Source organism: Ammospiza caudacuta, chromosome 4 (genome assembly GCF_027887145.1).
Source record: "Ammospiza caudacuta isolate bAmmCau1 chromosome 4, bAmmCau1.pri, whole genome shotgun sequence".
Lineage (NCBI taxonomy): Eukaryota > Metazoa > Chordata > Aves > Passeriformes > Passerellidae > Ammospiza > Ammospiza caudacuta.
The window spans coordinates 74,821,508-74,834,574 of NC_080596.1; the positions used below are offsets into that span (position 1 = coordinate 74,821,508).

The 13,067-nt window shown below is 38.5% G+C and overlaps 1 protein-coding gene across 1 annotated transcript in view; it reads left to right on the forward strand.

Moving 5' to 3' along the window:
- CTNNA2 (catenin alpha 2) overlaps nt 1-13,067 on the forward strand; it is a 483,346-nt gene that overhangs the window by 433,730 nt on the left and 36,549 nt on the right. Inside the window, exons 13-14 of the mRNA XM_058803073.1 lie at nt 3,389-3,540; nt 11,634-11,747. Of these exons, the coding sequence (XP_058659056.1) occupies nt 3,389-3,540; nt 11,634-11,747 (266 nt within the window). The remainder of the gene's footprint in view (nt 1-3,388; nt 3,541-11,633; nt 11,748-13,067) is intronic.

The window sequence follows — 13,067 nt, forward strand, 5'->3', positions numbered from 1 at the left end:
GGACCTGATTGTGTCAACATTTATGCAGGTGCCTAATTAATTCATGTAGTTAGGCTGAGAGATTTTAATGGACCACATTTTTCAATCTGAGCATATGTGTGGCTGTTTTCAAGGCCACAGCTCAAACTAAGAAACCAGTGTTTAATTTTGCCCCAGAAGTATTGATTTGCTTCTGAATCTAAAATTTATAGCCAATTTCTCTGTGCATAATAAATGAATCGTTCTCTGTCTGATACATTTGCAAGTTTTAACTCCAGATTCTAATGAACGCGTTTGCCTGAATTTTACTTGTGATTCTTTCACCTTTGACACAGGAATATCTTTCTTTGTGTGGTAGATAATAAAGAAGAAAGACTGGAGTTTTTTGGTTTTTTTTTTTTCATGGAGCTCAATAAGCTTAACTGGAGAATAGTAAATTTCTCAATTTTCGAAAACTTCCTGCATTGAATGGTAACATATGCCTAAAGAAGCAATAAGTAATAGCCCCCTGTTAAAGGTGGTTTTTCCTTGCTTGCCCAATCAAAAGTGAGCACTGATGTAATAATATCATTGGCAAGCAAGCAGTCATAAAGTATTTTAATATCTATTCACATTTTGAAACAGCAGATAATGTTTACATGTCATATTTTAAATTAGGGGCTAAATTATAGCCAGGTTGGCAAAATCAGAACAGATCAGAGAAGCTTCCACAGCCAGTGGAGGTAATAAATGTGGTCAGGCATTAATACCTCGTGTTCAGGAATATGAATAAAGTGTAACTTTCCACCTTACAACCATTTTAATTTAAATTTCCCTTGTCACATGTGGCCATGACAAACCCAGCTGTGTTGTACCTGCTCCCCCATCTCTGCCCTGTCAAGGGAAATATTCTAAACGCTTGGTGCAGCTTATTGCCACAAATCTGTTGCCTGTCCAGCATCTGCTGATTATTTACAGATAATTAAACATTAATTGCTCCATGTCAAGTTTGATTTTATTTCTGGGTACTAAAACTATGTTGAATATAGTATAAATCTTCCTTCTTCTCTTCTCTACCTTTACAGGAACGTTTATATTAAGATTATATACCTGCATCTAAAATAGACATGCTTCTTTTTTATTTTTTTTCCCAAATTCCTGGAATTTCCACCACTAATGTTTTTCCTGAGGTCACTGAAAAAGGTTCAGAAATTGCTTTCATTTTTTTCTTAAAAACTATAGGGTAAATTTTACTATACTCTGATAACTTGAACACAGAGGTAAAAGATAAATTTCCTTATGCTTATGTAGATGTTCTTCAAACTGCCCATTCCTAATTCAGGCCTGTTGCACCTACTATCAGTTATATCAAATACCTGACCACCCCTGCTAGTTAAGAAATTATAATCTGAAATTTAAGGTTAAATTTAATTTAACCCTAAATATTCGGGTTGTTTACCTCCTTTTTTAAAATTGTTTTCATTATTGCATCTCTAGTGTTACTTGTTTTATCGCAACAACTCTGAATAAATTCTCTTTTATTCTTTAGGTTTACTTGTTTAGATTGTATTTTTAATGATTGCTTTTTGATATTCAGGATTGAGACTTCCTTATGCAATCATATTAGTCTCCTACTACACTTTCAAGTGTTCTATTAATTAAGGTAATTTGATATATGCATTTATTAAATACGCTTTCCAAAACTTTCATCTCTCTTAAACTCCTTTCTAATTAAAATGTTTCCCCTCTGCCTGGCAATGTTTTGTTAATGTTTACTTTTTTAAAGTCTTTTGTTGCTCTCAGTTTTTCCTGTTTCTCCAGTGTATCCCAGGAACTTACTGAACATTATCTGCATGGAAAACACAAATCTGTTCTTTCATCTGTCTGTATGAACAGATATATATACACACATATATTTAGTGATGTATAAACTATATTTGAATCCCTGTATCCCTTCAAAGGTTTCCTCATTTGCATCCAATGCGTAATATTAAAATGCCAGAAACAGAAAGTTTGAGCTCATGGTTGCTGCCACTTCTTCAGAATGTAAACTGTTCTTAACTCATGTGTTTTTGTGGTTTTACTTTAAGTCAGATTCTGTAAGATAAATTTAAGAACATTTAGTTAAGAAGAAAATATCGTTTCCTATCACAGTAGAAGTTCCTGGGAAAGAATGTCCCTGCTCTTGATGAAAAAACCACTGAAAATTCCCCTTTGTATTCATCAGCTGGGTTCAGGTTACCAATAAGTGTACTAAAAATAGGGTTTAGGGAAAAGATGGGCAAAAAAGGTAATATTTTAACAAACAAAAAGGGCAATAACTGTTGTGGGAATCATAATTTCCTGTTCTTCTAATTATATTGCCAAAATAATAAAGTCAGTCATACATGATCTGGATACCTAAATGCTAGAATAAAAGTAATATGAATATGTTGAAAAGATGGTTCTCTATAAATCCTAAACTTGACCCTAGTTCCCTAAATTCTTAAGAATTAATTCAACTGCATCTTTTTATCTAGGTTTCTAATGAAACATTGATTATGTTTGTCCTCTATGAGCATAGTCCTTCAATATTATTGTTAAATTTTTAAGATGAGTAAACAAGTCCAGGAATGCAGTATAATCAGTGGGACCTGATGTTCAGGTTTGTAGGATCTGGATTTGAGTTATTGGAGGACTGATTTAGGGAAGAATTATTTTCCTGCAAACACAAGGTGCAGAAAGTGATTATGCCTTCAAAGGAATCTTCTATGAAATTTGAAGAAAAGTCTCTTGCTACTTCCAGCAATGCTCTGAAACCATTTACCAAAGTAAATAATAGCTTTTGATTGTATACTAAATAAGTTCATACCACAGTTTATAATATTTTAGTCAATATCTATGGTTTTGTCTTGTGTTATAAACATGGTGATAGTGAAGAAACAGAAGGTTCATTTAGGTGTCTTCACAAAAGTATATCCTTGATTTTCCATTTCATCTCTTATAAAATTATTATTAGTATGAGCTAGAGTGTAAATTATGTAAATTAGCAGGCATAATGGCTACAGTTTGTTTTGATCACTTGATACAAATATTTGCTGTGCTCTTTACAGGTTGTAAAGCTATTAAATGAACTTTACTGCCTGCTCAGGTATCTTGCAGCCTTTTAAAAGTTAGTAAATCACAGGTTTGGAAGGGAGTTTTCTAATTTTTGTTGCACAGTTGGAGGAGAGAATATAGGGATGGATACAGGGATGGTTATTTCCATGCTGTCAGATAAAATGCCAGAGCTGCCCACGTGCAGGGTGGGTACAAACCCATCCATGAACTCCCTGTGGAATTTCCAGCACAGCGTGTGCCGTGCCTCCTGGAAACTATCCATGCCCCAGAGCAAATTGTTCATGAGAGAACACAAATCTGACCCTGCTGCCTCTCCTTGTGTCCAACCCAGTGATGCCACGCTTTGCTGAGCAAGTGGAGGTGGCCATCGAAGCCCTGAGTGCCAACGTGCCCCAGCCCTTCGAGGAGAACGAGTTCATCGACGCCTCCCGCCTGGTCTACGACGGCGTCCGGGACATCAGGAAAGCTGTCCTCATGATCAGGGTATGCCTAACACCTGGGGACTGAAAAGTTTCGGGGTTTACAGGGAGGGCTCCTGCATAACAGGAATGCAGAAGCTCCTTGGAATCAGCCTCGTGTTGTAGTAAGGCAGAAAAGATTGACATTGAAACATGCACCAGGTTGGCATTGAAAAGCTTGACATTGAAACATCCATGAAACAGAAGTATATATCCAACAACAAAAGAATTAGTAAATAAAGAGGCTATTCGGTGGATGAATCACAATTAGTATGTTAATCAGCTGGAAGATTTGATCACAACTGCCAATAGATGCAAACTCCATTACTGTTTCCATAGTAATAGGATTAATTTGCCAAGCTCTTCGAAGTTTGTGGGGATGTTTTGTTTATTTGGGTTTTTTTTCCCAGTGTATGTGTGCTGCCTGGGATGTGAGGTAGGTCTGGTTAAAATCTAAATGAATAAATTATGTTGCTGCTGCAGGGATGGTTTTGAATGTTTACCAAGGTAAAAAACATGTCATTTCAGTGTTGACTAACCAGTTGATTCAATTTTTTTAGACATCTTTTAATAAAATAAATAAACAAATAAAAAACACCACATAACAACATCATTATTGTGATAGTAGGTGTGTGTTACTTTTCACTTTAGTCAGCAGACAAAGATTTAAAAAAGAAAAACAGCCAACCAAACCTGGTTTGGACATCTCTTCAGCAACTGAAACTGTTATTTGAAACCCAAATTGCCTTGAATCTGCGCTAATAAAAGCCATGTACATGTAAAGCTGTGGAGAAAATCACAGAGGAATCTGTTGAGGCAAATAACAGGGCTGAAATGTCAACTGATCCCTTTGAGCAAACAGGTAGTGTGCACTTGTGCTTGTGAGTGTATTATGGCCCTGATGTAAGACTTCAGGCAGTTGGAGCACTCCAAAATAGCTCCATTTTAGTCATCTGCCACTATGTATTAACATTTACAGAAAAAGCTTTTGACAGGCTTAATTTTATAACTGCCAAACATAAATTCCATTCTCATACCCAGTGCTTATCCCAGGTGGTGTGAAATATTGTCCTGGCTTGTGGTGGGGGCAAAGCCATCCTGTTCTCTGGGTGTGCAGTGTCAGAGGATTGGCAGGCAAGGGAAAGGGAAGGGGAGGGAAATCTTTACTTGAATTACTTCCCTGTGAGGGTGCTGAGCCCTGGCACAGGGTGCCCAGAACAAGTGTGGCTGCCCCTGGGTCCCTGGCAGTGCCCAAGGCCAGGCTGGACAGGGCTTGGAGCAGCCTGGGATGGTGGAAGGTGTCCCTGAACAGGGCAGGGGGTGGCACTGGATGAACTTTAAGGTCCCTTACAACCCAAACCATTCCAGCATTCTACAGTTCTGGGAAATGAAAGATCTGCATCTGTTTTCCCTTTGATTTTCGAGTTCCTTAGTAACAACAATTTCCAAATTTTCTTAGGACAAGAACAACTGCCTAGCACACTTTAATCTTTTCTAGTCATTTCAAACTGTGATTGTGGCACAGACTCAGTCATCAGGTGGGATCTCCTACAAACCCAGGATTTTCCGTCCTCTACAGAGCTCCATCTTCCAGCAGCTCTCTACACATCAAAGTTATCCCCAAGAGTTTGCCATGAGATGTCCATCCTGGTGAGAGGTTTTTAAGATTAAATTTTGAATTTTGAAGGTCTGATCACTTCCTTTGTCACTGCCTGACAGTTCTCTGTACCTGGAGAGCTGATCAGCATTCAGGCTTCTCAGTCTCCTTAGGAAAATCCCAAGTTACTTTTGCCATTATATCACTATGACTTTCCACCTGTTGTATGATCTGAGTTAATGAATTCTGTTTGCCCAGATTAGGAAGATTTATTTTTGCCTTCAGACAATTAACTTATTTATGGAGCTCAGTGTAATACTCCTTACCCAGGCAGAGAACTAAAGCACATAAATGGACTCATTATCCATGTGAGTTAACTGGAAAAATCCACATATATAAGCTTACACAGACCAGAGTTTGCTGAATCAGAACCTTATTTGCTGTAGAAAACAAAATTAGTTTCACTTTGAGATACTCTTTAACGTTTCCATGTGAACATCTCACACTGAAATGGGATGTATAATTAAAGGGTGAGGCTATAAAAGCCTTTAGAATATTTTCATCTAATAATCTGTCAAATATTATGCACCCTTTAATTCAGGTGATAAAACTTTTTCAGAATTGCAAAAAAAGGAAAAAAATCCAATCTTGCAAACTTTTTAGAGCATCTGACACAATTATTTTCAGGCAGTGATTGATTGAGTGCAAGTTGTGAAAGATTGAATTTATCTGAGTCCCCTCATTCCAGAGAGTAAATAAAACCACTTTTGAAATTAATTTTCGTTAGTGTTATTACTTTTAGTAAGCTGAAAGAAAGGGTGGATAGTCTCTGTTCTTCTCTTTTTCCCTCAAAAGGGGAGAATTTATTGTCCCTCTGGAGGAGAAAGAGGACTCAGTTTTTCATTGAAGATAATTATTATTATCTATACAGAAGAAAAAGATCTCTTTCACAAGTTAAGAAGTAGTAAAATGAATTTAAGAGTATAATTATAGAACCTAGAAATAAAGTAGAAAATAATAACTTCATTCCAACACCTTCCCTATTACTGTGTAGGGATGAAATTGCACTTTGTGTTTTCAAAGCTGCCTATGAAATTCCCTCAGTTATTGGCCAGAAACACTCTCTACAGTCAGAAGGACTCACAATGGCAACTTTTCTCATTCTTATCAATCACCAAGGCCAATTTACTCTTATTTACTGGTATTAAACATGGCCTTTGCCATTAGAAACCTCTTATTTAGAGGCATCTACATCAACTGAGCATTACATTTGTTTGGATCAGGAGTGCACTGTTGGAGCCAACGTCCAGGTGTTCCCTCTTGCCGTGTTTAGTTCATGTTACAGAGTAGACTTTAAACATCTGTGAACTTGATTCTCTGGGGGGATGCCTGGAGATGCCCTCTGGGAGCATCTTAGGAATGAGGGAATGGCTGGAGCTCTGTCAGGAGAGGTTTAGGTTGGATATCAGGGAAAGGTTCCTCACCCAGAGGGTGGTTGGACACTGGATTAGGGTCCCCAGGGAAGTGGTCACCGCACCAGGTGTTGAGTTCTGGTTATTAAAATTGTTAGAGAGATGCCTCTGCCTGTGTTAAGGTGCAAACAAGACCATATGCTGAAGCTGGATTTTATTTAACAGTAGTGTGAGGTAGAGAGAGAGAGGAAGAAAAAGAAGGGCAGGGTGGGAGAGAAAAAGAGTGACAGACAGATTAAGTTGGCTTAACTCACAGCCCAGTTCCCCTCAGGAGGCACATTTGAACAGGGCTTTGGTGCTCACAGCTTCTTTATATAATTTTGCCATAATGGCCAAGTCCTTTTTTAACAGTGTTTAAGCCATTAACCATTTCAGTCTCTCACACCAAGCCTGACAGAATTCAGGATAATTCAGAATTCAGCATTTGGATAATGCTTTCAGGAAGAAGTTGTGACTCTTGGGGATGTCCTGTGCAGGACCAGGAGCTGGTCTTTGATGGTCCTTGTGAGCTCCTTCCAATTCAGGATATTTCATTCTATTATTACCTCCATTTCTACTCTACTATGTCATTAAGGGATTTTCAGTCTTTTGGAGAAAACGTCAGCAAAAATGACTGTGGAGTGTATTAATGCTCAGCTGTTGGGTGTATTAATGCTCTTCTCCTCTACCAGACTCGTCAGGTTTAGCCACCATCACCTCTGGGGCAGCCATTGGTGTAAAATCCAAATTGCTGCAGCATTTTGTGTCCTCTGTAAAACCAGATTTGGTGCAGAATCCCATCATCTTTTGAAACATCCCATCTCCAAAGGGTGTTGTGAGGTCTAGTGTTTCCACTGAGTGCCTGCTGCTCCTCAGATTGGATTTGAAGTGTTAGATTTTACTGTAAATCACCAAACAACTGAAGACCTGCAGTGAGAGAGGGTCTCTGATTGAGGCACTCAGGTGCTGCTTGCAGTGGTACAAAAAAAATGTACAGAATAGTGTGGAGTTGGATTTAAAAGCACCTTGTAAAGTCTGGGGTTTTTTTTCTCCTTGTCTTTTAGAATTAGAAGGAATTTTCATTGTAAAAAATAGAGGAGTATCTTTTCATCTCTCCAGTGTTTGCTCTCATTACAAGGTTAGCTTGACTTGGTGTTCACAGTGCTGAAGTTCTTGTAATTGCATCTTACAATTTTTAAGTGCATAGCAAAGTGGGGTTTCTATCTTCATCAAGTACATTTGAGTTGGTGAAATATGAAACAAATAGCATTTATAAATCTGCATATATATGCCATTTTATTCCTTATACTTGTATAATTCACATATTCATACTGCAGTCACAAAAGATTTAAAAAATTACATAGATGGAAGATATTTTGTTCACAGCAAGCTCTTCAATCAAACAGCCAGAGAGATATTAAATGTATATATATATATATATATATATATATATATATATATATATATATATATATATTCCAATGTTCCAATGCCTGGAAGTTGAAAGTCACCACATTCATATTAGAAATAAAACATGCATCTCAAAAGAGGAAAGCACATATTTATTGTGTGATTTTTCTGGGATTGTGAAAGATTCTTCTTCACTGGAAAACTTCCTCTGAGTTAGATGAATGTTGTGTGTAGTAGAGATACTGTATTTGAAAAAAATCCTGGGAACTCTTATGGCTTGTGCTACAAAACAGATTAAAAATGATGAAAATGGTCCATTTTCCTGCTGAAATCAATCAGTGCATAAAATCCATTAGTTTTGAATATTACTTGAGCTTCCTCTGCCACTGGTGGCTGTCAGCTCTGTTTGGAAGCTGTCTCCAACCTCAGATCTGTGATTGCTATGTTTGTGTGACCATAAATCCAGGTGTCTGCAAGACAGAATCCGTCTTTCTGTCTTCCAGCTCAGAGAAATGGAATCTCAGACTCTGTTGTCTTGGAAACAAGGTTTTATATATCAAGGTCCTGTTAGTTGTGCACAAAAATTAGAGTCATTCTGGTGTATTAGAAGGCCTTGCTAAGAGTTGTCCTTTAAGTCAAATTCAATATAATTTTTTTTTTGGTACCTTTGTGTCTAAACAAAAGGGAGACTTTATTTTATACGGGCTGCATCTCCAGGGGATCAGCTGAGACAAAGCAAAGGTGCAGTGGTGAAAAGCATGAAAATGCTCAAAATGGCAGAAAACAGATAAAAGGTAACCCCACTTCTTCACCCTAATGCAAAATGCAGCTGTTTTGGGGAAGAAAATGAGAGTTTAAAATTCACCACACTTGAAAACATGAAAAGAGTGAATCTGAAAGATCACTTTGAATTAGATCTCACTTGTACAGAGGGGAATAGGAAGATGTCTTATGCTTGTAGTATATTGCTAACAGTTGCATTACTTGCCCTTTTGGTTTGCACTACATTTTCTCCAAGCTCAACATTTATACCCATTAAATTTCAGTGTTTTAAAGGCCACAGATTTCAAGATCATGAATGTCAGTAAAAGCAATACATTTTTTTCTGGCTATTTCTTCAAGAATAAGTCCTTGCATCGAATTTTCAGAATATTTTTTTCTTTTTAAGAGGCAGCCTCATGTCCTTACTGGTTACCATGTTGAGATGTAATATTTTGAATATTACATCTTTACTTCAAGTTTGACTATGAAAGGACTTGGAAAGGACTGCACATTATGTTTTATAATCTTATTTATAAAAGTGGAGACAGAAGAAACTAAGAGGAGTATATTTGGGGTGTGAAAGGCTACTGGCTTTGCAATGACCAGTGAAACTCGTTGAGTGGACTTGGAGGATGGGGAAGAGCCAGCTGGTTTATTGAAGCTCTGCACCCTGTTCTTGTTCTGAACAGCAAAGCCTAGGCAGATGAAAAGCTGAGCCTTGTGGTAGAGAGCACTCTTTGCTCAGGAGTTGTAGGATTCTCTTTGTACCTTGCCTGTTTATGACAGATTTGAAGGTCTCATCCTGCCCTCGGGCAGCTGAGCAGAGAAAACAAAGAGATTAAAGGTGACTGGAAAACAAGACCATTGGATGGGTACCAATCCTTCTATTTTACCTGTTTCAGTAGAGAGAAGGTAAATTCATTTTTCATCTGAACTTCTCCTGCCTGTCTGTAGAAAGCGAAGGGAGACGACCCATCCTCTGATCAGCATCCAACTCCGATTTATTCATCCATCATGGACATTTTATAACAGTGTTAATTAAGCTCATACATATTGCAAAACCCGAGCTCATCATAGGTTACAGATTACACATTAATCCCTCCTTTTGTTTTCAATACCTGTGGTTTGTTATTGAAACCAAGATTTGTTTTCTCACCCTGATATGAATGGTTCTCAAGGCCTCCATGTTTGTCACTTTTGCTTTCCCATAACTTATCCAAGGACAAGATATTTACTTGTTATTAAAAAACAGCCTGAGAACTTCTGCTGTTTACATAAACGTGCCTGAGAATTTTGTTGTTTACAGGAACAGGCTTTGAGAATTTGCTCCTCACAGCTGCCTTTTACTTTTCCATCAGCTGTATATGATTATGGCATGTCTGAACAAAACTCTATAAACCATTTCTGAGCAAAATTCTCCAACACCTGTCCTGTTAGACACTCTCTCTGTGCACGCCTCTCTTCAGAGGTGCAAGTTCATTACCACACTGTCACACCTGGTTATTTCTTCCTCCAGCTCAGCACCAAAGCCCATATTTAATTCATGCTCTCACAGTCCCACCAAGATGTCTGTGTTTTACCCTCCCCATCCTGTGCACTTCACTGTGCAGCTACAAACAGGGATGTGCACTTGGTGTTTGGAGCCAGGCTGGAACAGAAATACCACCAGAAGATTCCTCTGGGTTCTGTTAGGGGGTTTGGAGCCGTTCCTGGTGAGTGAGCAGCCCCAGACAGAGCTGCAATGACAACTGGCAGTGATTAGCACCTCTGCTGGGAAACTTGACATTGCCTCCAAGCACCAAATGCCAGCCTGGATGATTTCTTCTGTCGTGCCTTGGCCTTCCAGGCTCTCACTGGGGGTGAAGGGTGTCCAGGAAAGTGAGGATTTCTCCACATTACTGTGGTTTTCTTTTTCTTTTTTTTTTTCTTCATACCTTCGTCATGACTGGTACCCACAGAACTTAGGCTATTTTACCAGATGCTATTCAACCATAAAATGGAATATAATCTTCTTTCTAAAGATTCCACTTTTTTGCACCCTCTATATTAAATATCATACTAATACTGATTTTAAGGAGACTGTCTCTCTGAATATAAATAAGGACTTTTTTTCTCAAAACTTTTTGCTAGATGGTGAAAAACCCCAAATGAACAGATCCAACAATTATTTTTTTCTCCGTTCTTCCAACATTTTAAACAATCTGAAGCCTGAAAATACGTAACTTGATTTAGTAAATCTTCCAAGAAACTTTCTCTTCATCTGTAGCATCAGCATTGAAGACATCAGTGTCTCAGCAGGAGTATGAGTCAAATTCCAAAGCTCTGTATATGAAAAGGACCATGTGAACCAACATTACACAGATTATAAATTTCATGTTTGTTTCAAAACCACTTGACATAATTTACAATTTCTTTCAATGGGAAATCTTTTATTTGCTTTGATAAATTTTTCTTCTACGATGTTAGTTGCTTTTTCCCAGGTATTTACTTTCTCTTTTGAAGATTACATGTAGTTTCCAGTAATATAATAGTGTTAGCGACCATTTATATATGAAATATATACTGCATTCCAGTTGTTAGTGTTTCCAAAGGATATTTGTTCCTGGAACTGCATTCATCATGTTAACAGAGTTAAGAGATATTGCAGCAAGAAAAGTTGTGGCAGGGTAATGACAAATGCCATTTGTAAAGAAAACTAGGGTTGAAACAATTTAATTTTTAAGACAATTCAGTTTCACTCCCTGACTGCCGGGGCAGACAAATTCATTTCCGAGGAGAACAGAACAGCATTTCCTGGGCTGGTAGTCAATGAAATAAGAGCTCACTGTGCAGGGGACTTGCTCTGCGTCCTTTTTCAGCTGGTCATCTCCTCTCTGTGGCCTTTGTGTGTCCCTGCAGACCCCTGAGGAGCTGGAGGACGACTCAGACTTCGAGCAGGAGGATTACGACGTGCGCAGCCGGACGAGCGTCCAGACTGAGGATGACCAGCTCATTGCCGGCCAGAGCGCGAGGGTGAGTACAAACCCCGCCTGTGTGACCAATAAAACCTCTGCCTCAGAAAGTGATTCACAGCCCTCAGGGTTGTTTAAGAAAGGATGGGACCAAGCTGACAGAGCTGTTGAAGGTTTTTCTCATGTCAAACCTGTCCGAGTAGCATTTATTGAATGGTCGTGAGGCTTTTGTGCTGCCTACTATCAGCTGCTTGCTCCAGCTAGTGCTGTAAGAGGAGCTTTTGCAGGTTTGGAATGTGATGAAAATGTGGGAGTAGTCAGCAAATTAAAAAAAAAAATTTAAAAAATCCCATCAGTGCACCATGTGCTGTATCCAGAGAAATCTTACATTAGTCATGTTTCCCAGTGTGCAAACCTGTCAAGAAGATCTGTTTAAGCTACTGAGTAGTCCCTGTAATTTAATTGTAATTGAAGACATTTGCTACTGAGTCAATGTAATTTTACCAGGGTAATTACATCATGATAAACTCCAGTCACTGTGATTTGCGACCTCAGCCTGTGCATGGGGATTGCAAATTAAGCTGATGAGTGCTTCAGGGGTCACAGGTGCTGGGGAAGTGCAGTCTGTTAACACTCAGGAATATTCCTGTTAACACTCAGGATTATGCCACCCTCTGATGAATGTTTGCTTTTTACTGAATAGTCTTCTCAGCTCAGATTATTAAAAAAAAAAAAAATCAGACTATAATTTTATGCGTCATGACAATATATTTGATTTGAAAAAAGAGCTTTTTTAAAGAAAAGCATTTTAACATTTTCCAGGAGAGAACCAGCAGCAAACTGGGAATAATCTGAATGATTTTCATTGGTGTTTCCCACAAGTCTGATTTGTTCTGTTGTGCTAGAAGTGAAGCTATGGACTAAATAAGAAGCATCCTCCCCACACACTCAAACACCAGCAAAAGTTGATAACTGGAATGGGGATTTCTTACCTTGGAGTCTGGAAGAGGATTTGTAGGGCTGAGAACCTAAAGAGCAGCAGGCAAAGATGCTGTGAAAGCTCAGAGGACCAGGACAGAATTTTCAGCTGCTGTGGGTTGGGGCTTGACACATGGGTTTTACACTCTGAAAAGAGACAGTGGAGTAACAAAAATCTGAAAGGAGCTTACTCAGAGGTGTGGGAGAAATGCAAGGCATGGATCCAGTAAAATGGGCAGAGATTTCTTTTTGTCTTAAAATTATTTCCCTGAATATTGAATATAGATGGTAAATTAACCACACCATTAGAAAAACGGGAGTTTTATCATGACATCCCTAAGGCAAAAGATACCTGAATTCCTTACTGTGAGACTGGTGGCAGAACTGTTCTGGATGTAGTTGA